The sequence below is a fragment of the Microplitis demolitor genome, chromosome 2, assembly GCF_026212275.2.
Source record: "Microplitis demolitor isolate Queensland-Clemson2020A chromosome 2, iyMicDemo2.1a, whole genome shotgun sequence".
Classification (NCBI taxonomy): Eukaryota; Metazoa; Arthropoda; class Insecta; order Hymenoptera; family Braconidae; genus Microplitis; species Microplitis demolitor.
The window spans coordinates 2,043,888-2,069,846 of NC_068546.1; the positions used below are offsets into that span (position 1 = coordinate 2,043,888).

Consider the following 25,959-nt stretch of genomic DNA (forward strand, 5'->3'; position numbering starts at 1 on the left):
CTGGAGGCTTTTCTATATTGTGATTACGCATTTTTATAAATTTTATTATTATAATTAATAGACCTAACGAAAAAATTAGTGGACCTTAACGGACCTAACGGAGATCTATCGATTAAGGTCATTTTCGTTGCGAAATTCTTAAGATGAGGTGCTAAAATTTTGTAGGTAAATGAAGTTCTGTCACGGATTTCTTTACCAACATGCGTTAAAAAAATTTTTAAAAGTTATCAAAATATAACCTCAAAAATTAACAAAATGTCATATTATTAAATATTATATAAAAATTAAAATAATTATATAAAGTTTGGTATTTAAAATTTTTTAAAAACATTTTTGAAATTTAAATTTGTGATGCTGGTGAATAAATTAATTTATAAAAAAAAATTATTGTCTCGCTTATTTTATTTTTGACGTACTCGCTTTGTCAATATTTACGTATACAAAACTATATTTTTATATATTTATATAAATTTATTATTTACATATTTTTAATAATTAAAATAATTATATATTTATCTTTAAAATACTCAAAAAAAAAGATTCTATTTAAATGAACCATGACCTGGTAAGATAATTTTAAAAAAATTTTTTGGTGCAAAAAAATTTGACTTGCTCTTAAAAAATTTCCGATTATTCAAAAAAGCTTCGCGCTAAAAATTTAAGTCCAGAATTTTCATAGGGTGAGAAAAAGTTTCTTGGGAGCACGAAAAATTTTTATGGGGCAAAATGTCTCTTGTGCCAAGAATTTTTTTTTGTCTGAATACTTATTGGTATTTTTTTCTTTTTAATTTAGGAATCCAAGAAAAAAAAATTATTTGAATCAAAAACCATCTGCAGCACCGCCATTGTTATCAGTAGCCGAAGATCGTGATCTAAATCTTGCAGTTCAACGTTTAATGCAGTAATTATTTCAAATATACATTTATTATTTATTAACAAACATATAAATTTATAAAATTTCATCTCAAGTCAACCAAAAAAAAGAAATTAATTCAATTTGAATTTCCACCAAAAAATATTTCACAAATCTGATACTTCAAATTTAAAATACAGCCGAACTATCAAAGATACAGTAAAATTGCACAGAACCAAATTTATAGAGAATTAAATTTCCTACAAAAAACAATTCTATGCATTTTTACCTAAACTCGATAGTTTACGAGCTAATTCATATTTTATTCTACGGAATTCGAATTCCATCAGATCAGTGACTTAATTAATTTTTAATTTATAAATTATAATAAAATTAACTAATTAATTACTTTATCTATTAATCAACAGCGTGGAAGGAACGATCCGTAAGTTAACCAAAGAAACAAAACGATATCTCGAAGCGATTTCAAACCTCGACCGTGCCGATCAGCGACTCACTGCGAATCTCAGTACCTGTGAACTGGCCCACATTGATGATGAATTTCGTCGTATAGCCGAGGAATATTTAACCATAACAACTCAAGTGGGTAAAACAGTCCAAGACCTGACTCTTTTGTCCCAGAAGACCTTCATAGAGCCTTTGAAAAAATTGCGCGAAGAATTTTCGCTGATCGCCGAGGCTCTTGCCAAGCGCGAGGAATTAGTGACCTCCTGGAAAACGGCCCACAATCGCTACAAAAAACTCCAAGAAAAAAAGGACAAGACCGCGAGTCATGTCGTAAAATTAGAACGGGAGAAACGGGCCGAGGAATTAGCAGCCAAGGAACTGAAGTCAATTCATTCCCGTTTGTTGTTGGAGCTGCCCTGGTTCTTGGAGAAAAGACTTGAGTACATAAAACCATCGATTAATGCATTAATTATGATACAGTTGGATTATTATGGCAATACCATGCAGTTGTTCAATCAACTAATGCCATCTTCTGGTGGCTACACTTCTGATGACGAAGATACGATCGTTAATGAGCAATTTAATCGCATCAAAAGTTTAACGATCGTCAAAGATCATTAGGAAGACAATTATTAATTATTTTGCCTCTGATAGCCAAGTTGACGTCAATTAGCGGCCGCAACTTATCGTCCATTTGAGCGCCTGATTGAAACTTGAGAATCGGCGATACTAATAGAATTTCGAATTTTAGATTTCTAATTACGCTTTAAATATTTTTGAGATGCGAACAATGAAAATCTTCCGAGGAAATTCGTCTTATGCATTTTGTCCAGAACTTTGCACAGAAAAATGATTTTTTGGATAAAAAAATATTTCGTACAATAAATTGAAGACAAAAATTTCATTTCTGTATCAATTTGACAAGTTGCAGCAGTAAATTGACGCCAATTTTTCGGAAAAGTTTAAGTCAAATTGTAGCCAACAAGGTATGGAATTGCTGTCAAGTTGATGGCAACTGACATCAACTTTTTAAACGTGTACTTGGCGCGAGACGCGACCGTGCCTCCGGATTTAAAAAAATGATTTAAAATAATTTATTAACAATCCATTTAAAAGTTATATACATTTAAATTCTTCATTAAATATAATTTGTAATCAATAAAATACAATTATCTCAAAAATGATTTAATACTGTTAATTATTATGTTGGACCTCACCGTCTAGTTCCCAATTTATAGAACCTGAATTTTTATCTTATATTGTTTAATTAAAAAAAAATTTTATTATTTTTTACATAATTTAAATAAATCTTTATCACTTAAGTATAAGGTAATAACATCTCTTATAGAATCATACGCAAGTTTATATCTAAAAATATTTAAAAGAAGCTATATGAGTCAGTATCAGCGAACCAATTAAAAAAACTTATGGCCCAGAGAGAATATTGCCTGTGTGGCGATTGGATCGAAAAAAGAAAAAAATTTTATGTTATTTGTACGGAAAAAAAATCTTGTATTTTTTATGAGTACTTATTTAGTAAAATTTGGAACTTAAAGAGAACATACGTATGAAAAATTTGGGGGGGCCCTGCATGAACAGGACCCCGAAAGCTCGAGAACATTCTCCATGTGAGCCAGGCGCTGAAAAGAGCCGTTTGGTTTTACATATGGGTATGGTTGTTTTTTTGTATAATTTATTTAAAATCAAAGTCAAAAATTAAAAATAGAAAAAATTATGACAGTTTACCTTGAAATTGTATTGATTGAAAAACTCTTCGTCGTAATGATAACGCGCTTAAGTCACATCTGACGTCAATTATATTGAGAATAATTCATTTGATGTAAGACCTGACTGAAAAAATAAAAAAAACAATAAAACAATTCATGTTAGTTGATTCCTGAAATGGAAAATTTTAAATAAGTTTTCAACATTTTAACAAGGCGCTGAAAAGTACGTTTGATATAAATTTTATAAGCAATAATTTATTTAATTTAAAATCTGACTGAAAGAATTAAAAAAAAAAATAAATATTAGTTGGCCCTGAAATAGAAATTATTGAGTAAGTTTTTATCATTACAATGGGGCGTTTAAATTTGTCATTTAATGTCAGTTTTATAAGTAATAATTTAATTAATTGAAGATCTAGCTGAAAAAATAAAAAAATTAAATATTAGATTGCCCTTAAATGAAACATTTAAATAAGTAATTATCAATATGAAGCGCTGAAAAGTGTAATTTCAAGTCAATTTGATGAGTAATAATTCATTTAATATAAGATGAACTAAAAGAATTAAAAAAAAATAAATAAATATTAGTTTGCTCTGAAATGAAAATATTTAAATAAGTTTTTATCGTTACGATTATACATTTCAAGTAAATTTTATAAGAAATAATATTTTATATACGATTTGACTGAAAGAATTGTAAAATAAATAAAGAAAATTTATATTAGTTGGCCATGAAATAAAAATTTATACTTATCGTAGTCGATGAACAAAATCAAGTTGAAAGAAATAACGAAAAAAAAAAATTTACATTAGTTAGCACTGAAAAAAGTTATTAGATTGATCAGAAATAATAACTTTTTTTTTTTTTCATTAAAAATTATAAATTTTTTGTCAACCATAAAAGACACCTGGTGAAATTTTTATGGCACAAAAACCCATTTCGCAAGAGTTCGGTGAACGAACTTATGTTTTCAATTTATTGAACATTTGTCGCAGGATTGAAAGCGGATTCGCAATGTGTAACTTAAAACTATTGAAGATAAAGAGATTCGGTAATGGAGAAGAAATGGCGAAGCTTCAAAGCCATTTAAAATTTGGGAAGATTTGGATCTCGAAAATTAATGGGGTTTTCTGTACAGAAACGCAAGTTGCTTACAAGTTTTTTTTGGAGATGAAAAATTTTTCCTAAGGAATGATGACTCATCAAAACCATTCCACTGACAATGTTAAAAAATTTCGGAGATTAAAAAACCAGGGAACTTTTATAGAGAAAAAAATTTCCTCTCATATTGTTCCTGTAATTTTTTTTTTGGGTATTTTAAAGTTGATTCGCAATTATTAACTGAAAATTATTGGTGATGGAGAAGAACTGGCGTAATTTCAAAACCATTTTAAATTTGGGCGAATTCGGGTCAGTAAAAATGAGTAGGGCTCTCTGTACAGAGGCGCAACATCCTTATAAGTTTTTGTTTAAATAAATTTTTGTAATATGTTTGATAGTTTCGTTTGAATTTCAATTTAAAATTCACAGTAATAAAGAGTAGAAAAAAAATTTTGTCCAAGGAACGGCGACTCATCAAAACCATTACCTTGACTATAATATAAAAGTTGTAAGATTAAAAATCAAAGAATTTTTTATAGAGAAGCAAGTTTCCTCTCGTATTGTTCCTGTAAATTTTTTTGCGATCAAGAAACATAAAAATAAATATTTTTTGGATTTTTCTATAGAAAATATGTAAAAATTTTGATAGCGAATGATGAATCTTCAAAATCATTCTCAAATTAAAAATATTCAATTTTTAAGCAACAATATATAGATTTTCTTATAAACTATAAAAAATAAAAAAAATAATTACCAAGTTTATGATATTTACCAACCAAAATTTATAAACAGTCCATTCAAGAAATTATATTTTTCTTTTCATTAAAAATTTTAATTAAATAATTATTTCCTTGGCAAAAAATCAGTCACATATAATTTATTTCATTTGACTTTATTTATTTCTTAGAACTTTTTTAATGCAGCCTAAATAATAAAATATCAAAGCCCCTGGAAAGATATTAATATTTTAAATTTGGAATTGAAATAAAAATGTATTCGCTTGAGCGTAAGTAATTACTCACTTGAGATTTTTCTGGCTTGTCACATGTTGTCCACAATTTTACTACCAGTTCAAAATAATTTTCCAGTTGAAATTTGTATTCTCTTATTATTTGAATTACAATTAAGCTTTAATTCGAATTCATAAGTTTCCTAATATTATTTTTAAAGTTTGACGCAAAAACAAATAAATTATGTCAGTCGATTAAATTTGAATGAGGTGAAAACGTAGACTTTTTACTACAAGTCAAACTGATTATTATAAGAAATAAATTTTATTGCAATAAAAAATATTTGTATTTTGAAAACCCGATACGCGCCGTATAAAATTCGGCCTATATCGAACCACGGACCTGGCCATTTCTCAACGCGAACAGTGGCTGGTTATTTAGAAAAAAAATTTACATTTAATAGAAAAGTGTATAAGTAGTTTTATAAATCGGCGCACAAAACCCTAAATTTGCTCACGGTAACCGAGTTTCTGCTTGACTCTGACGAGAAGTGTTGACACCTATATGGTTTGACAGAGTCAAAGGACATGATAGGCAGGACCAACAGCGATCAACGTAGCAGTCGACAGCAGGCTCGGATTGCCCACAGGAGCACATTTAGCCACTGTCTTCCTGTTCTAATCAAAGCTAAATAGAATGAAAAATAATTAAAAAATAAAAATTGACTATCGCGACCGGAGCCTTCGGTGGCTCTAATAATGTTTCGAACCGTGACTTGAAAATTTCAAACGCGGACAGAGGCTATTTTTCATTCATCGACGCAGAATTTACTTTATTTATCAGCAAACAAAATCCTAAACTTGCTCACGGCAATCGAACTTCCGCTTGACTCTGACGAGAAGTGTTGACACCTATATGGTTTGACAGAGTCAAAGGACATGATAGGCAGGACCAACAGCGATCAACGCAGTAGTCGACAGCGAACTCAAATTGCCCAAAGGAGCAACTGGCCTCTGTTATACTAATAAAAAATTATTTGAACATTTAAAATTTTTTAAATTACAATCAACAAATTTTCATCACCGATCAGAGGTTTTTCCGAACGATTTATCAATTCAAAAAAATTTATTTGCAAAGTCGGGTGCCAGATCTTTTCAAATTCATGTAATGTCATATAATGTAATGTAATATAGTAATAAATAAAATAACGGCGGACAAAAAATGACTCTAGGTGCTCACAACATTTAAAACTCCGGTGAATCCTCTCCCTCGGTGACACACTTGGGACAGGCATCGTTTAACTGCACCAGCGCACATTTAGCTTCCCATCTCCCTAAAAATGAACTAGTGAAAATACACCAATTACCAGAGCGATGCAAACCGGTGTTTTTCAAGAGCGACGTACATTCACTAGTAAGAAGTGCTCAATATTTTCACTACTTCAAATCTGGAAGAGTCCCCCCAACAGCCGATTCCGGCCCAGTTGCCCTTACTACAGAGGTGCATCCACGAGTTCTGAAGAAACTGGGGGACACAGTGACTCTGTCGGAAAAGCGACCGATTCGGAGACTGTAGCAGATAGAGAATCATTTTGAACAGAGAAGCTGCGTTAATTTATATTTTAAAATGTTGAATAAGCATTTTTAAAAAATTGTTAAATTCATTAAACTAAAAAAAAAAAAAATAAATTACAAAATATGCAACTTCTCAATTCAATGACCGCGTGCTGTCCATACTGTAAACTCTGCACGCCCAACAGTACGAAACCGAACGGCTCTATCTGCTCGCTATTTTTAGTGATAATGCAGAACCCTAAAAAGGGATGTGCCCATAGTGGCCAACTCGCTGTGAGGTCTATCGTCGGATTAATAAATGTCCTGAAGGAGCATTCAGTGGTGACCCGACGGCAGCCAGATCCCTGGCACTGCAAGGCCCCACCACTAATTAACCTCTGAACTAATAATCAACATTTTAAATTTACTGTTCATTTTCTTAAATGAGCTCATTTTGACCCTAAATTTTCAAAATAAAAAATGATTTTAACGTAAAACGCGACCGCTGGTTCGGCCTTGACCAGACAGGCCACCAGTATTTTGATTTCTTCAGGATCAAGATACGGCAACTTGCCTAGCCTCGGCGGAATGACTAAACGTACAACTAAAAATGAGCTCGAAAAATATTTTTTATTATAAAATCCAATTTTCTTTCATTTTTAAAATATATTTATGAAAAAGTTTCAATTATTTGTCAAAAACGCTGTCACCTCATCCTCTCATTAATCAGGCCTAATAATATATTTATTTGATAAATTTATTCACACTATCCAAACATTTTTTGTGAAAAAGTACTTGAAATATAATAAAAATGATAAACTTAATTGCAATTTTTGAAGCCGCCGATAATAAATAATATCTCAAATATTTTGGTAGTTGCGATCATTGTAAATGATAAATTTTTGGTCCTAAAAGATAAGGAACGACGAACTTAATTTTGAAAATTTTCATTCAGATAAAAATAAAAACTCTAAATCAGAGAAATCAGGGGTTTAAAATAATTCTTACTAATCAACGATTATTGAATTGTTTCGCGAAAAATTTAAATTCTGAATTCATATCATGAAACATTTAAATGACGATAATTCCCGCCTATTTACTATAATGACTCTCAAATATACTCTTTTTAGTTTTAGTAGCAGAATTTTTTTCATTTCGAAAATTTAATTTCAATATTAAAGTAATTTTAAATTTTTGTCCGCGTAATCCTAACGATCTTGGCTAAATAAAATAAATCACAACGTTTAGAAACTCACATTCGATGAATCTAATTGCAGCTTTTAAATATTTACGCGCCTGCGCTCTCAGCAGGCAAAAACTCCCATCAAAACACCAGTCATTCACTCAGCATTCATTGCATTAATTTTCTAATGCCCGGATAATTTTTCATTTTATTCTCCCATAATTTTTCAAACACCAGCTACATTCTGTAAAATAAAAAAAGAAAGCCATAAAGTTTTATGTCGCTGGGCTGAATTGTGCATTGGATTTCAATTCATTAAAAAAATTATTCACCTTGATGAATAATTAATCGGGGCATAAGTTTTGGATTTAAACTCGGTTTCAGTTGCTGTAATGAGCTGCGAATAATCCATAGTAACTCATTGACATCCGCATTTCTTCATCTGCCGGTGGCTCCACCTGTAATTACAATTTTTTCCTTGGTGTTAATTTTTTTGCAATAATCGCGCACGCGCACTGATATGAATTTGAAGTGAACTTTAAAGTTCATATTCGCAAACTTGCTGTCAAGTTAAAAATGAAAAATTAAATTAGGAAATACGTACTTTTTAGATATAACAGCAGGAGTGACATTAGCCTATTTTCAAGGCCGATAGACTTGTCAAAGCAGCAATCAGAAGTTCGTTCTTGAAGGTGAATAGATAATAGTTAAATAGATATTTATTACGTGAATTAATAAAGTCGCGGAGTTAAAGAGTTTAAAGTGGCCCTAATGAGTTTATTTATTTAAATTGGACTCTGAGGATGCTAAAAGTGTCAAAGGATAATGAGGTATTACCCCTTTGACAGCTGAGTAGCAAATGCGAATCATGCAAAATTAGCAGGTGTATTTATAACTAATCTTAGCGAATTGACCGAACCACTGCATTACTGCTATTCTCGGCGCTGATTGGCTCTGGCAAGAAACGTCGGTAACTGCGAGCCAATCGGGTGACAGTTTGACACTTCCACGTGATTGGCCGGTTCCAGGTAGAGGGGGCTTAAGTTGATCCAATCAGAAGCCGATATTTTGCTAAGTTGGAGTAATTTCAGCAAATTTAATCTCTAAGTACCCAATTTTACAAGTTTTTAATTTTGAACTTAATATTGAAGTAATTGACGCATAAGAAAATTGGAATATCGAGGAAAACAATTTTTAGTCATATTCAAATAGTTATTTATATTAAATATCAAAGTAGATAAATAAAAATGGGATGATGGTTGAATTTATTTCCAAGATCTATTAGAACTTTATTAGTAAGAAAAAAAAAACGATAGGATATATAAAAGACGGAACAAACTCGAAAAATTTTCTTTGTTTAAAAAATTTGATGGCCCTGAAAAGGGCCGTTTGGTTTTATGTTCGAAGTGGAGATGACTTAGGCACGTTCTCCTCGGATACGACGAGCCAACTGGATGTCCTTGGGCATGATGGTGACACGTTTGGCGTGGATGGCACAGAGGTTGGTATCTTCGAAGAGACCCACCAAGTAGGCTTCGCTGGCTTCCTGGAGAGCCATCACAGCTGAGCTCTGGAATCTCAGATCAGTTTTGAAATCTTGAGCGATTTCACGAACCAGACGTTGGAATGGTAGTTTACGGATGAGAAGTTCCGTGCTCTTTTGGTAACGACGGATTTCACGGAGAGCTACTGTGCCTGGACGGTAACGATGAGGCTTCTTGACTCCTCCGGTTGCTGGCGCACTCTTACGAGCAGCTTTGGTAGCCAGTTGTTTACGTGGAGCCTTTCCACCAGTTGACTTACGCGCAGTTTGCTTAGTACGAGCCATTGCGGGTTAATTGATGAGTTAACGTAGCAATACGTTCAAGAGATTTGGTTGAATTGGAAAAATGGCGCCTGTTTTTGCCTTTTTGTCAACTCGCTGGCCGCTTGGCGCGTTCTGATTCGGACATTTTCGGTAGAGGGGGATAATTTAGCGAACGTCTCTGCGATTGGTTCGAATCGAAAAGTGGGAGAAAATTTGACAGCTTCGTTGGAATCGAGCGGAGAGGGAAATCGTAAGAAAGTGCTTAAATACGGCCATTTCGGATTTCGAAGTCATAATTTTTCTGACTCTCGTCGAGTAAACTTCTCCGCTCTTTAAATTTGTGACAATGACTGGCCGTGGTAAAGGAGGAAAAGGATTGGGAAAAGGAGGAGCCAAGCGTCATCGTAAAGTTCTTCGTGACAACATCCAGGGAATCACCAAACCAGCGATCCGTCGTCTGGCTCGTCGTGGTGGTGTCAAGCGTATCTCAGGTCTGATCTACGAAGAGACCCGTGGAGTTCTCAAGGTCTTTCTTGAAAATGTCATTCGTGACGCTGTCACCTACACCGAGCACGCCAAGCGTAAGACTGTCACCGCCATGGACGTTGTCTACGCTCTGAAACGTCAAGGCCGTACTCTTTACGGTTTTGGAGGTTAATTTTATCATTCGACTCAGCAAACATTAAACAAAACGGCCCTTTTCAGGGCCACCAAATTTTTTACACGTGAAAAATAATTCAAGTTTCAAATCCCATATAATCCTAGTTCACTAAAAATTGAACTGTAATTTATCGAGTTCTTTATTTAATTTTAACATGAGCTCCCGATTACCTAGTACTCATACTTCATCTTATTTTGTCTCATTTTTTACTTACTATTCCTAGGATAAAATAATTTAATCTGCTATCGATGCATCAAGCATTAAGTTAATCGTATCGTTAATTTTTGAATAAGAAGTTGTTAATCCCTGCGCCTTTCAATTAGTCTTGGGCCTAATCGGTCACCACTGAGAGCGCTCAATTTAGTTCATAATCCAATGGCGAACTAGTTCGTTCTTTTAGTTCATTAGTTCTTTTGTTTAAATAATTTAATAAAAACAATAAATAGAAAAAAAAATATATTTATGATTAATGCTGGTTCTGTTTATTTATGGAACATAAAATTTTTTATTTAAATAAGAATGAAAAAATAAAAGAATTTATATTAATAATTAGTCAACAGCTAGTCTCGTTTCTAGTATAATGCGTAATTATATTACAATACTTAAAAAATGCTAATTATTACAATTAAAGTTGACATTTTTTTATAGCACATCAAATCTTTTACTTAAGTAAAAATGAAAAAATTCAATAATTTATATTAATCATTAGTCAACAGCTAGTCTCGTTGAGTAATGATCTAATATATAAAAATAGTCTCTCGCAATATCAAGGCGCGCACAGAAAGAGTAAAAAACTCGGTTGGTCACATAGCGCCAGTGTCTAGTTAAACCGACGCTAAAAAAAATATAAAAAGAACTAAGAGCGAGATCATCGACGAACTAGTTCGCATAGTTCACCTAAAGGAGCGCTCTTCCGACCTAGGTCGTTCGCGAACTACCCAAGACTACTTTCAATAGAATGAATATACCATGAGTTTTATCAGGGTCTGCAAATTATCAATGGCAACACATATAATTACTAAGTACTGTATATAATTCTATTATTCGACTCTTATTTTAACAAATATAAGTATTCCACCTTATGCTCTACTAATTTTTTATGGTAATAGTTGCTGTTTTTATTTATTAATTTCAAATTTACTGAGACAGTTCAATATTTTTGAAGCAACTACTTAAAGTTTTTAAAATACTTAGTTTAAATAATGCTGGTGAAAATATGAAGTAGGATGGAATTTTATGGCAGAGTTGAAATTTATAATTGACCAATGGGTTAAAATACTTTTAAATCAAAAAGCTGTATTGTAGCAATGGGTAATTTGTCTAAAGAGATTAGTAAAATTATAAAAATTTAAATGGAGGATATCGAAATGTTTAATAGCTCATTTACTAATTGTAATTAGTGAGGGCTTGTGAGTCATCAATATCTTAAACTACATCTAAATAATCCCAAAGAGTATTTTACGTTTTGAAAAATTTGTTTGGCCCTGAAAAGGGCCGTTTGGTTTTTATTTGAGTTTATGTGCAATTTAGGAACTGCTTTTCTCGGTCTTCTTTGGCAACAAGACAGCTTGAATGTTGGGCAGAACTCCACCTTGAGCGATGGTGACTCCTGAGAGAAGTTTGTTCAATTCTTCATCGTTACGGATGGCCAGTTGGAGATGACGTGGGATGATACGAGTCTTCTTGTTGTCACGGGCGGCGTTGCCTGCCAACTCGAGAACTTCAGCAGCCAGATATTCCATGACAGCTGCGAGGTAGACTGGAGCTCCAGCACCAACACGTTCTGCGTAGTTGCCTTTGCGCAACATACGATGGATACGACCAACTGGAAACTGGAGTCCAGCACGGCTTGAACGGGTCTTTGACTTGCCCTTTGCCTTTCCTCCTTTACCACGACCAGACATGATGATAAGTTTATAAGTTAACGGTAGTAAACACAAATGAACAGAACGAACTGTCGGAGCGATTTAAAAAAATAATGCCGGTCGCAATTTACTCATAAGCTTTTTTTTCGGAACCAGCGACCCAATAGTATACGAGCTTCTATCCCCTTCACTATTTCAGCGCTCCCATTGGCTCGCAGGTCCCGATTTTATTACTATTGTTATTATTTTTTAGCCGTCGGTACCAGCGCGCTAATGAGCTCACGTTTATCCTCTCTACTCACTTTTACGCGATTTCATTGGCTCGCAGCTACCGATTCAAAAATCATCGTACCACTGCTCAAGGTAATTTTTTGCCAAATTCGACTTATCTTCAGAGTCACTTAATCTCCACTTCACCATGCCGCCTAAGCCAAGTGGTAAAGCCGTCAAGAAGTCTGGTAAAGCCCAGAAAAACATCACCAAGAGTGACAAGAAAGGGCGCAAGAAGAAGCGCAAGGAAAGTTACGCCATTTACATCTACAAGGTCTTGAAGCAGGTCCACCCTGACACTGGAGTCTCCAGCAAGGCCATGAGCATCATGAACAGCTTCGTCAACGACATCTTCGAGCGAATTGCCGCTGAAGCTTCAAGACTTGCGCACTACAATAAACGTTCCACCATCACCTCTCGGGAAATTCAAACCGCAGTTCGTCTTCTGCTTCCAGGTGAATTGGCAAAACACGCAGTCAGTGAAGGAACTAAAGCTGTCACCAAATACACCAGCTCCAAATAAATTTCCTAATCCTCAATAAAAACCAAACGGCCCTTTTCAGGGCCACCAAATTTTTTAAAACGAAAGAAATTTTCAGTTTTTACTTTTATTTCAATAATGATTTTCTGTCTGAATTTAATTCCATACTCCCATTCAATTCAAAAATGTATATATCTATCATGTTTTTTCGAATCTTATCAATACATACATGAGAGATAACTGAATTATTCAATAAGTTTAAATTATAACAGTACTGAGATGCACAAAAATTTCCAGATCTGACGTAAATGAACAGAAGTTCACTTATTATCAAGACTTTCTAGTTTCAGAAACTGATACCTTACTGTTTAGCTTTCATTTCAAAAATATTTAGAAATACCTTAACTTTAATCAAAATCAAATTATTTTTTCTTATAAAATTTTGAATTTATAGATAATTTATACGTGACGCAGAATAAAAATTTTTCAAATCAATAAAATACTAAAAGTTTCGTTAAATTTGAATTTCCCAAAAAATTTTATGAGTTACAAATTATCTCCCACTATCTGTCAGAACAAATAATTAATTTTGAAAACACTAAAGTTGACATTTCACTTTAGATAAAAATTTTCACCAGATGCATCCGTAAACTTGGCCAGGATTTTTCATCGCAATTCGAGGTTAGATTATCGATTATCTCGAGCAACTGACAAAACTTTTGGTCATAACCTCAAACTAACCCTGGAAAATAAATTATTCGAAGTACCTGAGGAAATATAAAAATATAAATCATGAGTATCATAAATATAACAAAGAAATTGTCAAGTTTCCGAGTGATTCCGAGCCGGAGCTGGGTAATTATTTATCAGTTAATAAATTATTTGTAATTTGTGTGCCCGGTTTATTGTACTGACAGCACAGATAATTTCAAAATATTAAATTAATTTTTAAAATTTAGGCCAAAGTAGTTCGGTACTCAACGAAAGAGGAGAAGGAACCCGAGATTCCTGTCAACGAACTCCAAGGACTCTTCAGTGCCCAGAACCAGAAGGAAAACGGAAAACCCTACGACAAGAAGCCGTTTAAAATGAGGATTGAAGCCGGCAAAGACTACCAGTGGTGTCTGTGTGGACAAAGCAAAAGTCAGCCCATTTGTGATGGCACTCACAAAAACATCTTCCTCAAGATAAAATTACGACCCATCAGATTCCGCGTGAAAGAGACCAAAGACTATTGGCTTTGTAATTGTAAGCAAACTTCTAATAGACCGTTCTGTGACGGTACTCATCTGCGAGAGGATATTCAAGAAAAAAAATTCTGATAAAATTATTATTATTTTAATAATTAAAGTTTCAGTAATCATGTAAATATTTTTACGCAATTAAAATTGTTACATTTAATTATTTTTTAAATTTTTAAGTCATTTCATGTAATTTTTTATTTAAATTTTCTTTGGATTTTAAATTTTTTAAAAAATTTATTACAGTAAAGTTAGCATGGTTTTGAAGTTATGATAATTTAAAATTTTTGAATTTTTTTTCTACATCGATTGCAAAAAAAAAATAAATAATAAAAATATGCACTTGTAGGAAATTAAAAAAACTACAAGTGCATTTTTCCAAATATTTTTTTTTTATAATCTATCGTTTTGAATAAATTCCAAAAGTTATTAGATGTCAGCTAATCTCAGTATCATAAGTTAGCGGACATTTGAAAATTTTTTAAATTTTAAAATAATAAAATAAAATAAAAATAAAAAAATGCACGTTTAGAAAATTCAAAAATGAGTACATGCATTTTTTTGAATTTCATTATTTTAATTATGTAGTTTCTTTATATGGAATTTGAAAATTTTATTATGTCTGCTACATTTACACTCATAAAATTTTTTAAACCCGGGAATTTAAACTTTTTAATTTAAGAAAAAAATTAATTTTGATATTTACAAATATAAAATTTATGTTAACAAAAATTAATGTGTATTTTCAATGCATAAAAAATCAAGATTAATTTCCATGAGCCTCCAAGACTCAGGATTGGTAAATTCTGACGTCGGAATCCGGAACTAATTTAATAATTCAAACTTAGACGCTGTTTTAACCGTCACTCGGGTACAAACAAACAAATGTTTAAATAAAAAGTTATTACTGAGATAAAAAAGTATAAATTACAAAGTAAATAATTATCCAAAAAGTTTTTTATATAAATAATAACTGAAAAATAAAAAAAAAATGAAGTCTTCGTAAGTATTCATTTATTTTATTTATTTACCACAATTAGGTTATGCGTAGTGACAGTTGATATTTAAAATAAATTATTCACTAAAAATATCCGAATTATTTGTAATTTTTATCTGATAATTATTAATGTTAAATTTTTTTTAGACGAATGAAACCCCCGGTGTCAGCTAAGAAACCGTCGACGACATCCAAAGATCCAGTCCAAGTTTACTGTAGGATTCGCCCGATGCAAAATCCAACAGACGTGTCATGTATGAAAATAATCTCCGACCAGACTATACTGATAACTCCACCAGAGTCATCAGTTAACTTCCGGAATGCCAACAGCAAGGAAATCCAGACGACGTTTACTAGAGTATTTGGTCCAGACACAAAACAACGTGACATATTTAATTTGACATCCCTACCACTTGTTGAAAATCTCATCCACGGTAAGAATGGTCTTTTATTCACGTACGGAGTAACCGGAAGCGGGAAAACCTACACCATGACAGGAGAACCGCAGGACGGGGGAATAATGCCGCGATGTCTGGATGTTTTGTTTAACAGCATCAGCAATTATCAGTCGAAAAAATTTGTGTTTAAACCTGATAAATTGAATGGGTTCGATGTCCAGAGTGAGACTGACGCGATGCTGGATCGCCAGAGCGAAATGCACGCTGGGTTGATGACACCATCGCGTAATGCCAATGGGAAATTCAAAATCAGGCGGCAGGACAGCGACAGTGACAGCAACCCGATGATTCCTCGGGAGCCAGATGAGTCTCAGGTGCTGAATGTTGACCCGGATAATGCTTACGCTGTTTTTATAACGTACGTGGAGATTTATAATAACAGTGTATACGATTTGCTGGACGACGGTGACCCTCGGATCAAGACGATGCAGAGCAAAATAGTCCGCGAGGATGGGAACAAAAATATGTACGTCCACGCGGTGACGGAGGTTGAAGTCAAGAGCGCCGATGAGGCTTTCGAAGTATTCCAGCGGGGACAGCGTAAACGCCGGGTTGCACACACGGCCCTCAATGCTGAGTCCTCTAGGTCCCACAGTGTCTTCACGATACGGTTGGTCCAGGCACCGCTTGATTGTGATGGTGAGAATGTTATCCAGGATAAAAGGGTGATTTGTATCAGTCAGTTGTCTCTGGTTGATCTTGCTGGCAGTGAACGGACCAACAGGACTAAAAATACCGGGAAGAGACTGAAAGAGGCGGGTAATATAAATAATTCACTGATGACATTGCGATCTTGTCTGGAAATTTTGCGGGAAAATCAAACCCAGAGCACAAAAAAACTTGTTCCTTATCGAGATTCAAAGCTGACGCATTTGTTTAAAAATTATTTCGACGGCGAGGGCAAGGTCAGGATGATTGTCTGCGTTAATCCACGTGCTGATGACTACGATGAAACGATCCAGGTCATGAAGTTCGCGGAAATGACTCAGGAAGTGCAGGTTTCAAGGCCACAAGTTAATAAATTGGATCTGGGATTCACTCCTGGCAGGAGACAAGCCAATAAAATATTTAAAGAGGCGCGAAGTCGCTTGGAGAAAGAGGGCCGTGATGTTGGAGACCTGGACATTGATCTGGGACTCGTTTATAGTCTTGGTGGATCATTCCCTGACTTTGATATCAACAATCCTCATGATGACAGTATTATTACAACGTTGATGCAGTTCTTGGAGCAGAGAATAAACAAACGTAATTTATTGCGCAGTGATCTTGAGAGAAAACAAAATGAATTTCGTAAAATGCTGGTCAATTTGGAGCAAGATAATAATTTTTATAAAAATGAAAATGTCTCACTAAAGGCAGTCAACGCACAGCAGAAGAAAACTCTTGATGCGTTAGGTAATCATATTAATAAAACAGAGTCTCAGATTAATAGTTTGCTGAGAAAACTTAATAGTGCCAATGAAACCATAAAAAGTCTGCAGCAGGAGCTACGGGACCGTGATCTGGCTTTGAATCAGCGGCTGATTGATAAGCAGAAGGTCAAGCAGAAGTACAACACCAAGATGCAGATGGAGACTGACAAAATGAACAGGGAGTTGGAGAATAGGCTGAGACAACAGCGTCTGCATCTTCATAATCAGATGAAAGATAAAGAAGAAAAGCTGAAGAAAGTTAAGCAGATTCTTGATAACGAAGAAAATTTTGTCATTGACGCGGCCAAGGATTCTGCTGAGAAAGAAGTGATGAGCGATGGAAAAGAAACTGTTGCTGAGAGATCCAGGCGTGATGCCAGAGTTGCTGTTGCCAATTTGAGACACAGAAGATCTCAGAGTGCCGACAGGTGGATTGATCACCGACCTGGTGCTCTGGTGCCTATCGGTACCATCCTCCAGCCACTGATGCGCCGGAGAAGGAGCGTCTCCAAGTTGACGAGTCCCAAGGAAATAACTGACGGAGCTTCTCGGTACTGTCTGATGGCACAGGAGCAGGACACTGACGGGGAACTGGAGACTAAATTATACAAAGCTGATATTGTTCCCACCAGCGGTGGTGGTGCTCAGGTTGTTTTCAATGACATAGAGTGTCTGAAACAGCTGTCGCCAACCAGCTGCCGCAAACGCAGTGGAATTGACAATAAAGAAAATGCTGATGAATTAATTAATGATAAAAAGAGACCACGTGTTAATAATTAGTTATTATTAATTTATAATTTGTTTTTTGTTTTTAGATCTATTATTATTATTTAATTTTTTTACATGACAATTACTTAATTTTTTATTTTTAGTACGATGTTTAATTTTTTTTTGTTCAGAGTTTTAATTTTGGTGGCAAAAAATATTTTTTAGTTTTCATAAAATTTATTTTTTAAAATATGCTTTTAAAATTTAAAAGCGGGCATTTAATCATTTTTGTTTAAGAGCAAATTATTAAAAAAAAAAAAAACTTGAAATATTTTTTTTACTAAAAAAAATCTGAAAAAATTATTAAACGTCTTTATATAAGTAATAAATAAATATAATTTTATGTCAGTACTTATAACTATTTAATTAGTTGTATTAAAAAAATATTTTTAAAATAAAATAACATTTATTTATTCATATATTTGTTTTATTTGACTGGTATTTTTTTTTTTTTGTTTTTTTGTTAAAATTAAACTTACAGTTCAACAACTAATTTTTTTATATCAATTTAAAGTCTTAATTATAAATTTAATATGTATTTCTTTAGTGTGATATTTATTGATAAAAATAAAGTTACATAAATTTTGAAATTTTCAACATGAAAAAAAATTATATAAAAACTTTAAGTTTTTAAATTATTGAGCATTTTTTTTTATGCATTAATTTTAAATATTTGAAATGGCAATAAGAGCATACAAAATTTTAAATCTCTGAGCGGCATTTAGTGAAAGAAAAATTTATAATTTTCAATAAATTTAAATTGTTCACTAACAATTTCATTAAATTGCAAAAAAATAAAACTATTGTTTTAAACAAAATGGCCGGAGTTGCACTCTCAAAATGGCGTCCTTATTTAAAAACATAACCAAATTCCAGTACGCGTACTAAAGTAAATTTATTTGATTGGTTAACAAAAAAAAGAAAAAAAAATTAGCAAAAATAATTTTTAAATTTACGAGACTAGATAGAGACCTTAAAGTATTTAAAATTAATAATAATTACATCAAGTTTAATGTCAATTTAATTATAAAAATGATTAGTATTTCTGTTTACTTTTATTTATTTATAATTTATTATTATTATTATTATTATTATTATTATTAAAGTTTTAATATTTAACTTTTTAAATATTCCTTTAAAATTACGCTTTCTTTAGATCATTTCGCGTGTTGTACAATTAATTTATTTTGATTCTGAGTTATTATCTATTTGCGCGTTGTTTTTATTACACTATAAAAAAATAAATAAAAAAAAAGAAGTAAATCACTTGACAGTAATTAACATGATATAGAAAATGACAATGTAGTGCGCATGTAATAAAACGCAAAGAAAAATAATAATAATAAAATTTATCTTTAGTCAGAGCTTTTGTATCGATAAAAAAAAAATAATTTAAACCAATCGACGGGATGTTAACGTTCGTTTGATTCAATTTTACTTAAATACTAATAATAAGACTCATTTCAAAATAATATTTTAAATTATTTATTCAATGGCCTTACTCATGAATTCAATAAATCGTTTGCCATACTGCTCTGGATCACAAGTCGAAATCCCGTCGACATTAGAACCGTACTTAACAGTTTTAGCTGCTTTGGCCGCTTGTTTTCTTACTCCATAGTGGGTCAGCACGTCAATTATAGCAAGAAAATATATTTCTTTATTTGGAGCTCCTGTTTAAATATTTATCATTTATAATAAATAAAGTAACAAGAAATGTATGAGTTAATACCTTCTGCACTAGGAATTGCATAAATATCTAGCTCAGGAATTATCGCTCCCTCGTACTGAAGACTCATTTCCCTCATTAATCCGGCGTGTGGTGATTCTGGAGGCGTTGTCATTGCGGCAACTCCACTCCAGCCCCAAGTTCGACTGAACAACGATAATTATTTAATAATTAAATTGTTTACTATCTCAAGAATTGTTTCATTAGAATAATTACTCGGCTGTAGGTCCCCGGGAATCGATTCCACTCCCAGACTCGCTGTCTTCTTCGTCTTCGTGGTTGTCTTCATCTTCACCGCGCTCAGCTCGCTCTCTGTTCTCCTGTTCAGCTCTTGCGCAGTCATGTAATCCCAGCAGTAATGAATAATCCATCAAATGTAATCTTGTAAGAAACTAAAAACAAATTTGTAATTAACTATCGTTATTGTTACTGTTATTGTTATTAAAATACTAAATACTTACATCGACATCGGCTGTTAATGTTTCAATTAATTTAGTCTTCGCTTCATCGCCGATATAAATCTTCATTCCTTCTTTAACGAAGTCATTGTCTTTGTATGTTGGCAAATCTTTTTCTTTCTCTTTATCAGATGCTTCGCGATCGACCGTTGAACCCTTGAGATCAAACTTCTTGTGCGTGGTTAAATGGTTTGAAAATACATTTCTTATTGAAACTACGTAATGCTCGACACCGTCAACAGTTAAACGATACATTCCTAAATACTGTGGCAATAAAGTCTTTCCATGTCTTTCTACAATATACTGAAAAAAAAAAAAAAATCAATCATTATAATCATTATTTTATTTAAAATTTTTTTAAAATTGTCCCGCCTTTTTTTTTAAATATCACATTTTCTTTCTCCAATTCTACTGTCACTCTAGTGCTGTTATCAGTAATTGGTGGAGAAAAAAAAGTAATAAATGACAGCTCAATTTTTATTAATTACCAAATTACAGAATTTTTCCATTAATTAATTAATTTATTTATTTATTACTTACTGGATGGTAGTGTTTCAAAAATGAATGCATTCTCTCTACTTCCTCGCTGGTTAATGTTTTTATTATAAATAATTTATCATAAGATTGATAAAACTTAGCACCACTTTTTCCAGACGAGTCGTCTAGTGTTGGCTGGGATCTAAAAAAAATAAAAATCAAATAATTAATTTAATTGTTACTTAATTTTTTTAATTCACACCTTAAAATCCAAAAGCTTTGACAAATATTCTTATTTTTTTATGTCAAGTGCACACGTTGTTTTTTAAACCGTTACCTTTTGAATGATGATTTTTTTTATGTTCTTGTATTTAATTTTACTCTGAAATATTTAAGCACGAAGTAATTATTTTAAAAAACGTCAGCCTGGTATTTTTTGAATTTAAAATTTTAAAAAACTTCGGGGATTTTTGACAAGATTTCTATGAAAATTTTTTTCCGAGAATTTAAAATTTAATTTTCGTAAAACAAATTAATTAAATATTAAATGAATATGTAAATCCCGATTAGGAATTTCAAATATAAATATAAACCTTACTAATCATACAAGGACAGTTAAAATACAATATAAACTTTAAATTGTAACAGATTATTGATGCGACATGAATATAAATTACGCGATCAATTCTCCAGCTTATTAATTCATAAGCTCAAGCTTGCGTTTAAATCGTGTTGGTGAGCTGTGTATGTGATAAAAGCATAAGCTCATTGATATACATATATATAATCACCAAATATATACAACGTATACCAATAACAATAACAAAACATTTTTTCTTTCCATCCTCCCAACAAATTTATTTATTTAATTAAAACAATTAATGGGTACTTTTATTTTTAAAATAAACTTTGCATGTGTTAGTGGTGCAATTACTTTATATGAAGTATTTTAAATATCAGTTTATATTTAAACTCTATCTCCAAGTTAATTTATCTGCAAGCGATACTTTATTTAAAAATTTGAATTTTTATCAGTGACTCCTAGCGGTAAAAATACAAAATAACTTGTGTTGGCAGCACTCACCTTTGGCTTGTGATGCCAAAACTTATTTTAATTATTAAAATAAATACATAGACAATTTTTTTTATACTAATAATGAAGCTGGTAAAATTAACTTGAATAAACGAGTGTAAATAAATTAAAACTACTATGCATTTAAAATTAAATAGTTAACTGTCTCTATCTGCAGCACAAAAAAAATAAAAACGTGAGTTTAAATTAAAAAAAAAAAAAAAACAAAAAAACGATCACGTTAATCACAGACGACGACAAAAAAAAACAGTAAAATGTATTAGGGGGAACACAAAATAAAATTTCAAACCTCAGACGTTTTGGTTTAAAACTGTAGGTACGTTGCGGCTTATTGATATGGGGTAATTGTGTTTGCGCGGTTGCAGAAGTTGCTGTTGACGGTACTGTTATAGTAGGAGCTGTTGCGGATCTCTGTACCAATTGATGTATCCTGGGATTTGAATTTGGTGGCCTATTAATATTTTCACCAGCATTTTCTCGTTTTTTCAATCGACCCAAACCTCGCGACGGATTAAACACACGACATCTACATTATAATTACAATTATAATTACAAATTTAACAAAACGTTATATACTGATTCCTAGTGATTGGTTTTTTTTTTTTTGTGGTGGGCGGATGGAAATTTATTTATTTCGCCAACTTATTTAGAGATTTCATAGATAATTAATAAAATTTATAATATAATTATTAATTTATAAAATTATTTTGCCGACTATACGCTATTGGAATTCGTTTGAAAAGAGCTGGGACAAGTGACTTTTAATATATGTCGCTGTAAAAATTATTTATGTTTTTAATTATGATAATTAATTACTAACTTATGTGATAGCGTATAATCAACTATTAAAATTTTTTTAAAATAAAAAAATAAATTATACCTGGTCATTGATTCCTTGTAATCAACATCATCGATACCAAATCTCTCACGCAAATTTCTGAATACCAATGGGCAATACTCTTTTATTTTAAAATGTGATGGCATATTTTCTCTGTAAAATAAAAATTAAAAATTTATATTTAATCCCAAGCTTAAAGTATCTAAAAAAATAATAATAATATTCAATCAGAACGATTTGATATTAAAAAATAATGAATTGGTAGACGTAAATCACCTGAATAAACATATAAATTAAATGAAACTTGTTACAAGTATACAAAAAACATTAAATATATACTAATGTTTTCAAAATAATTCAAGTTTTAGTTGTGTGATAAAATTATAAATATCTAAAATAGACATTAAGTGTTATCTATGCTTTTAAAATTCAAAAGTTGGTCTACTTTTTTAAATTTATGGCTCAGTATGTACACTTTAAAATAATAAATATTTATGCCTACGCGACAATTCTTTTAGTAATCGATACTTTTTCAATTATACAGTAGATTTTAAAATAAATTATTTATTATTGAACAAACTTGGCTGCTAAAATGTTTACAGCTTTATAAATATATAATAAAAACATTCCTAAGTGTCTACTGACTTTATTTCAATTAAAAACATACGTAATAATTTGATAAGTCTTGCCAATTTTTAACAATTACGTATGTGGTGTTTGATATAAATTCAAATTTTGGCTTAACTATTGAATTTATGAGAAAAGTTATAAAGACCTTTTTTGTAGAGAATTACATTTCCTACAAAAACATTTATTATAATTTTTGTCATATCTTCAATAGTTTATCTATAATTCTGGTTTAAAGTTAACTGAAATAAAAATTAAACGTCTTTATGAAATTAAAACTTATCTAATAAATGCAATAAGTAAAATAACTTTTAAATAGAATTACTAATAATTTCTAACTTCAGTAACTTATTCACAATAAAATTACCCATTGAAAACATTAAAGTATTCATTGAAAGATAGCCAGTAATACAGAAGACCTTCAAGGTTTCTATTATTACAGACACTCGACCAATCTACTATTAAACTTTTATATTTAGAATTAAGCCACTTTACTAGACAACCAATAAAATACATAAGAAATTACCTTTGTAAATAATTAGAGGTATAAATAAATTTTTTTCAAATCATTTATTACAAATAAACTTACTTATTAAATAGATGATTATCGACTTTTAATTTGCTGTAAGCCCTAAAATCATCTGGTAGCAGCATAACTGGTATATTTACGTGACTTAGCTCATTTATCTGCAATTGTAAATAACAATATCAACAACAACATCAACAACAACAATAACAATTTATTTAATAATAAATAATTCTATAAACATTTTTTTAATAAAAAAAAAAATGATGCAATAATTTAAATTCAGCAATTAAATGTAAAAGTGTGTGAACGTGTATGTGAAATAAATTAACATAGTTAATTGATATTTATCACGCGACATTGCTCTATTAAATTCTTATAATTATATATACATATATTTTTTCTTTAAATAAATTATAGAACTTTTTTTTTTATTAGGGATATAGATTATTTAGAGTAAAATATTTTTTTAGACTGAGGTATAGAAATAACAATTACTTAAGTAAGTAAATGATTTTATTGAAATAATAAAATCAATAGGTACTTGAGTCAATTAAATATAAATTTTCTTTGTAACCCTTCACCTCAAAAATTAAAGACCAAAGGTCATGTGTTACAACAATAAAAATGCGGTTTGTTCAATTAAATTTTAATTGTTTATTACTTGAGTAATTTTTATTTAATTTTATTGTTGTAGTAATTAGTGTGTAAAAAATAAATCGCCTTCTCAGAAAAATAAATGATCCTGTTAGCAAACAATTGACAATTTTCGTATTTGTTTTCAACAAATCAGTAAAAAACAAAACTAAAAATATGTAAAAAAATTTAAAAAAAAAAACTATGACTGCAGTTTTTAAAATATTTTTATTTTACAAAAAAAAAATTTTAACCGCCCCGAAATTTCTTTGAATTTATCATTTTTAAAAAAATTCAAAAAGTATTAGACGTCAGTTAACTTGAATATCAGAAAGAATATTATAATAATTTATAGAAAAACAACAAAGTAATCATGAAATTTGAATATTCATTAACGTTGACATTGCACAGTATAATTATTATGCAAGTATTAACAATAATTGTAAGCATTTATAAAAAAAATATTTGTTATTTAAATAATTAAAATATTTTTATTGAAGTAAAGTCGGCAAGTAAATGAAAGTTTATCATAATTAATAAAAAAATATTTAATTAAAAAATCAATCAGGGCTTATAGATTTTTTTATGTAAACAAATAATAATAATAATAAATATACTTACAGTGTGATTGACACCCCACATAAAAACACTTAGGAGTGGCTCGTTGGCACGAAATAGCTTGACCTTTTGATGCTTAACACGAAAGTGTTTTTTCTTAAGCTTGGAGAGCCCGCCAGATGAATACGGCGTAGACATTTTTGTTGTTAATTATTTTACTTTTTATATGGTTTCAATTTTATCTTTTTCTTCTTATTTTTTTTTTTCTTTAATCTTTTTTATTGTATGCTGTCAGAAGTACCTGATATAAATAAAGGTGATTATTGTTAAGATGTGTCAGAATAATAAATTTATTGAGTGTAAATTATTATCAGATTTAGGTGATTTATCAAAAGGTGTAAAACGCGATAGATAAACAGTCGTAATAACTCGATTACGCCATCGAGTTGTAAGCTCACACGATTACTAAAATGTGGATGTATATATCAAGACAATTTATATATTGATGTGTAAATGTAATATTAAAATTTATATATATATTTATTGCTAGTCATATTATTATTGTTGTTATTATTATTATTATTATTGATATTAATTTATGTTTGAATTCATTGATTTTTTATTTACGGTAACACTGTAATTTATTTGTCGAAGAATGTAAATAATTAATTATAATATACATTGATATACTTTTTGTTAAATAAAAACAATTGATGTACACTGAGCAATAGTCAATCGGCTACTGATCTCTTTAAAAATGGCGGATGCCGCCGACATTGAGAATTTTTTATAAATATTCATTTTATTTAATTTTCTGCCATCTGTCGGTCTGATTGGGAATTTAAATTCTATGGCGGGCAGTCACATGCGCGGGTAATTTTGAAATTTTTTTTACCACCGAGCAGCTTGACATCTGAATTGAATGACTGACTTTTCCCAGAGTTCTTAGAAATTAAATGAATTTGATTAAATTTTTCTTATAAAAAAAAAAAAATCAAAATAATGCTCAATTATATTTATAAAAATTATTTAAAAATTTTTAAAGCGACATTTCAAAAAACAAACTTTTTTTATAAAATTTTGAGGATATCCCATTTTGCCTCCTGTCTCTTATAACTGAGATACTAAAAAAAGTTTCAGTTGTAAATTTAACATTATAACATTCTGTTTAATTATTTAAAATCTTTTCATGCATTGTATACAATACGGTTTGTGATATTA

The 25,959-nt window shown here is 31.1% G+C and overlaps 8 protein-coding genes and 1 long non-coding RNA gene across 10 annotated transcripts; 5 read left to right on the top strand and 4 right to left on the bottom strand.

Moving 5' to 3' along the window:
* The first annotated feature begins 260 nt into the window (after window positions 1-260).
* Window positions 261-2,506, top strand: LOC103573492 (bridging integrator 3). The gene is made up of 3 exons (XM_014439708.2): window positions 261-565; window positions 794-901; window positions 1,282-2,506. The coding sequence occupies exons 1-3, from the start codon at window positions 558-560 to the stop codon at window positions 1,940-1,942; spliced, it is 777 nt and encodes a 258-aa protein (XP_014295194.1). The 5' UTR covers window positions 261-557; the 3' UTR covers window positions 1,943-2,506.
* Window positions 2,507-6,812: 4,306 nt separating this feature from the next.
* Window positions 6,813-8,674, bottom strand: LOC128669033 (uncharacterized). The gene is made up of 4 exons (XR_008404593.1): window positions 8,441-8,674; window positions 8,169-8,294; window positions 7,910-8,080; window positions 6,813-7,561 (listed from the first exon to the last, which is right to left on the bottom strand). It is a non-coding gene; the product is annotated as an uncharacterized LOC128669033 (long non-coding RNA).
* Window positions 8,675-9,106: 432 nt separating this feature from the next.
* Window positions 9,107-9,698, bottom strand: LOC128667381 (histone H3). The gene has a single exon (XM_053737125.1). The coding sequence runs from the start codon at window positions 9,662-9,664 to the stop codon at window positions 9,254-9,256; it is 411 nt and encodes a 136-aa protein (XP_053593100.1). The 5' UTR covers window positions 9,665-9,698; the 3' UTR covers window positions 9,107-9,253.
* A 266-nt stretch (window positions 9,699-9,964) lies between these two features.
* LOC128667364 (histone H4) lies at window positions 9,965-10,347 on the top strand. The gene has a single exon (XM_053737048.1). The coding sequence runs from the start codon at window positions 9,990-9,992 to the stop codon at window positions 10,299-10,301; it is 312 nt and encodes a 103-aa protein (XP_053593023.1). The 5' UTR covers window positions 9,965-9,989; the 3' UTR covers window positions 10,302-10,347.
* Window positions 10,348-10,434: 87 nt separating this feature from the next.
* On the bottom strand, window positions 10,435-12,249 carry LOC103573495 (histone H2A). The gene has a single exon (XM_008552616.2). The coding sequence runs from the start codon at window positions 12,206-12,208 to the stop codon at window positions 11,831-11,833; it is 378 nt and encodes a 125-aa protein (XP_008550838.1). The 5' UTR covers window positions 12,209-12,249; the 3' UTR covers window positions 10,435-11,830.
* Window positions 12,250-12,565: 316 nt separating this feature from the next.
* LOC103573497 (histone H2B) lies at window positions 12,566-13,282 on the top strand. Its single transcript, XM_008552617.3, has one exon. The coding sequence runs from the start codon at window positions 12,588-12,590 to the stop codon at window positions 12,960-12,962; it is 375 nt and encodes a 124-aa protein (XP_008550839.1). The 5' UTR covers window positions 12,566-12,587; the 3' UTR covers window positions 12,963-13,282.
* A 310-nt stretch (window positions 13,283-13,592) lies between these two features.
* On the top strand, window positions 13,593-14,321 carry LOC103573498 (CDGSH iron-sulfur domain-containing protein 3, mitochondrial). Its single transcript, XM_008552618.3, has 2 exons — window positions 13,593-13,775; window positions 13,880-14,321. The coding sequence occupies exons 1-2, from the start codon at window positions 13,713-13,715 to the stop codon at window positions 14,240-14,242; spliced, it is 426 nt and encodes a 141-aa protein (XP_008550840.1). The 5' UTR covers window positions 13,593-13,712; the 3' UTR covers window positions 14,243-14,321.
* Window positions 14,322-14,982: 661 nt separating this feature from the next.
* Window positions 14,983-18,043, top strand: LOC103573499 (kinesin-like protein KIF23). The gene is made up of 2 exons (XM_008552619.2): window positions 14,983-15,163; window positions 15,306-18,043. Exons 1-2 carry the CDS (start codon window positions 15,153-15,155, stop codon window positions 17,806-17,808), a joined length of 2,514 nt encoding a protein of 837 aa, XP_008550841.1. The 5' UTR covers window positions 14,983-15,152; the 3' UTR covers window positions 17,809-18,043.
* Window positions 18,044-18,313: 270 nt separating this feature from the next.
* On the bottom strand, window positions 18,314-25,499 carry LOC103573500 (phosphatidylinositol 5-phosphate 4-kinase type-2 alpha). 2 transcript variants are annotated; one of them, XM_014439689.2, is made up of 10 exons: window positions 25,429-25,499; window positions 24,802-25,039; window positions 23,608-23,705; window positions 22,434-22,544; window positions 21,843-22,079; window positions 20,524-20,662; window positions 19,987-20,286; window positions 19,742-19,917; window positions 19,529-19,671; window positions 18,314-19,469 (listed from the first exon to the last, which is right to left on the bottom strand). In XM_014439689.2, exons 2-10 carry the CDS (start codon window positions 24,934-24,936, stop codon window positions 19,282-19,284), a joined length of 1,527 nt encoding a protein of 508 aa, XP_014295175.1. In that variant the 5' UTR covers window positions 24,937-25,039; window positions 25,429-25,499; the 3' UTR covers window positions 18,314-19,281. The 2 variants fall into 2 exon arrangements, with proteins under 2 accessions (XP_014295175.1, XP_053592844.1); XM_053736869.1 differs by lacking the exon at window positions 21,843-22,079 and having other exon boundaries at window positions 18,323-19,469.
* Window positions 25,500-25,959: the final 460 nt, after the last annotated feature.

Coding starts and splice junctions, on each gene's coding strand:
- LOC103573492 (XM_014439708.2), top strand. Junction 902..1,281: donor GCAGTTCAACGTTTAATGCA/GTAATTATTTCA, acceptor ATTAATCAACAG/CGTGGAAGGAACGATCCGTA.
- LOC128667381 (XM_053737125.1), bottom strand. CDS start 9,664: ATGGCTCGTACTAAGCAAACTGCGCGTAAGTCAACTGGTGGAAAGGCT.
- LOC128667364 (XM_053737048.1), top strand. CDS start 9,990: ATGACTGGCCGTGGTAAAGGAGGAAAAGGATTGGGAAAAGGAGGAGCC.
- LOC103573495 (XM_008552616.2), bottom strand. CDS start 12,208: ATGTCTGGTCGTGGTAAAGGAGGAAAGGCAAAGGGCAAGTCAAAGACC.
- LOC103573497 (XM_008552617.3), top strand. CDS start 12,588: ATGCCGCCTAAGCCAAGTGGTAAAGCCGTCAAGAAGTCTGGTAAAGCC.
- LOC103573498 (XM_008552618.3), top strand. CDS start 13,713: ATGAGTATCATAAATATAACAAAGAAATTGTCAAGTTTCCGAGTGATT. Junction 13,776..13,879: donor TGATTCCGAGCCGGAGCTGG/GTAATTATTTAT, acceptor TTTAAAATTTAG/GCCAAAGTAGTTCGGTACTC.
- LOC103573500 (XM_014439689.2), bottom strand. CDS start 24,936: ATGTCTACGCCGTATTCATCTGGCGGGCTCTCCAAGCTTAAGAAAAAA. Junction 19,918..19,986: donor CATTAACAGCCGATGTCGAT/GTAAGTATTTAG, acceptor ATTTGTTTTTAG/TTTCTTACAAGATTACATTT. Junction 19,672..19,741: donor TCCCGGGGACCTACAGCCGA/GTAATTATTCTA, acceptor ATCGTTGTTCAG/TCGAACTTGGGGCTGGAGTG.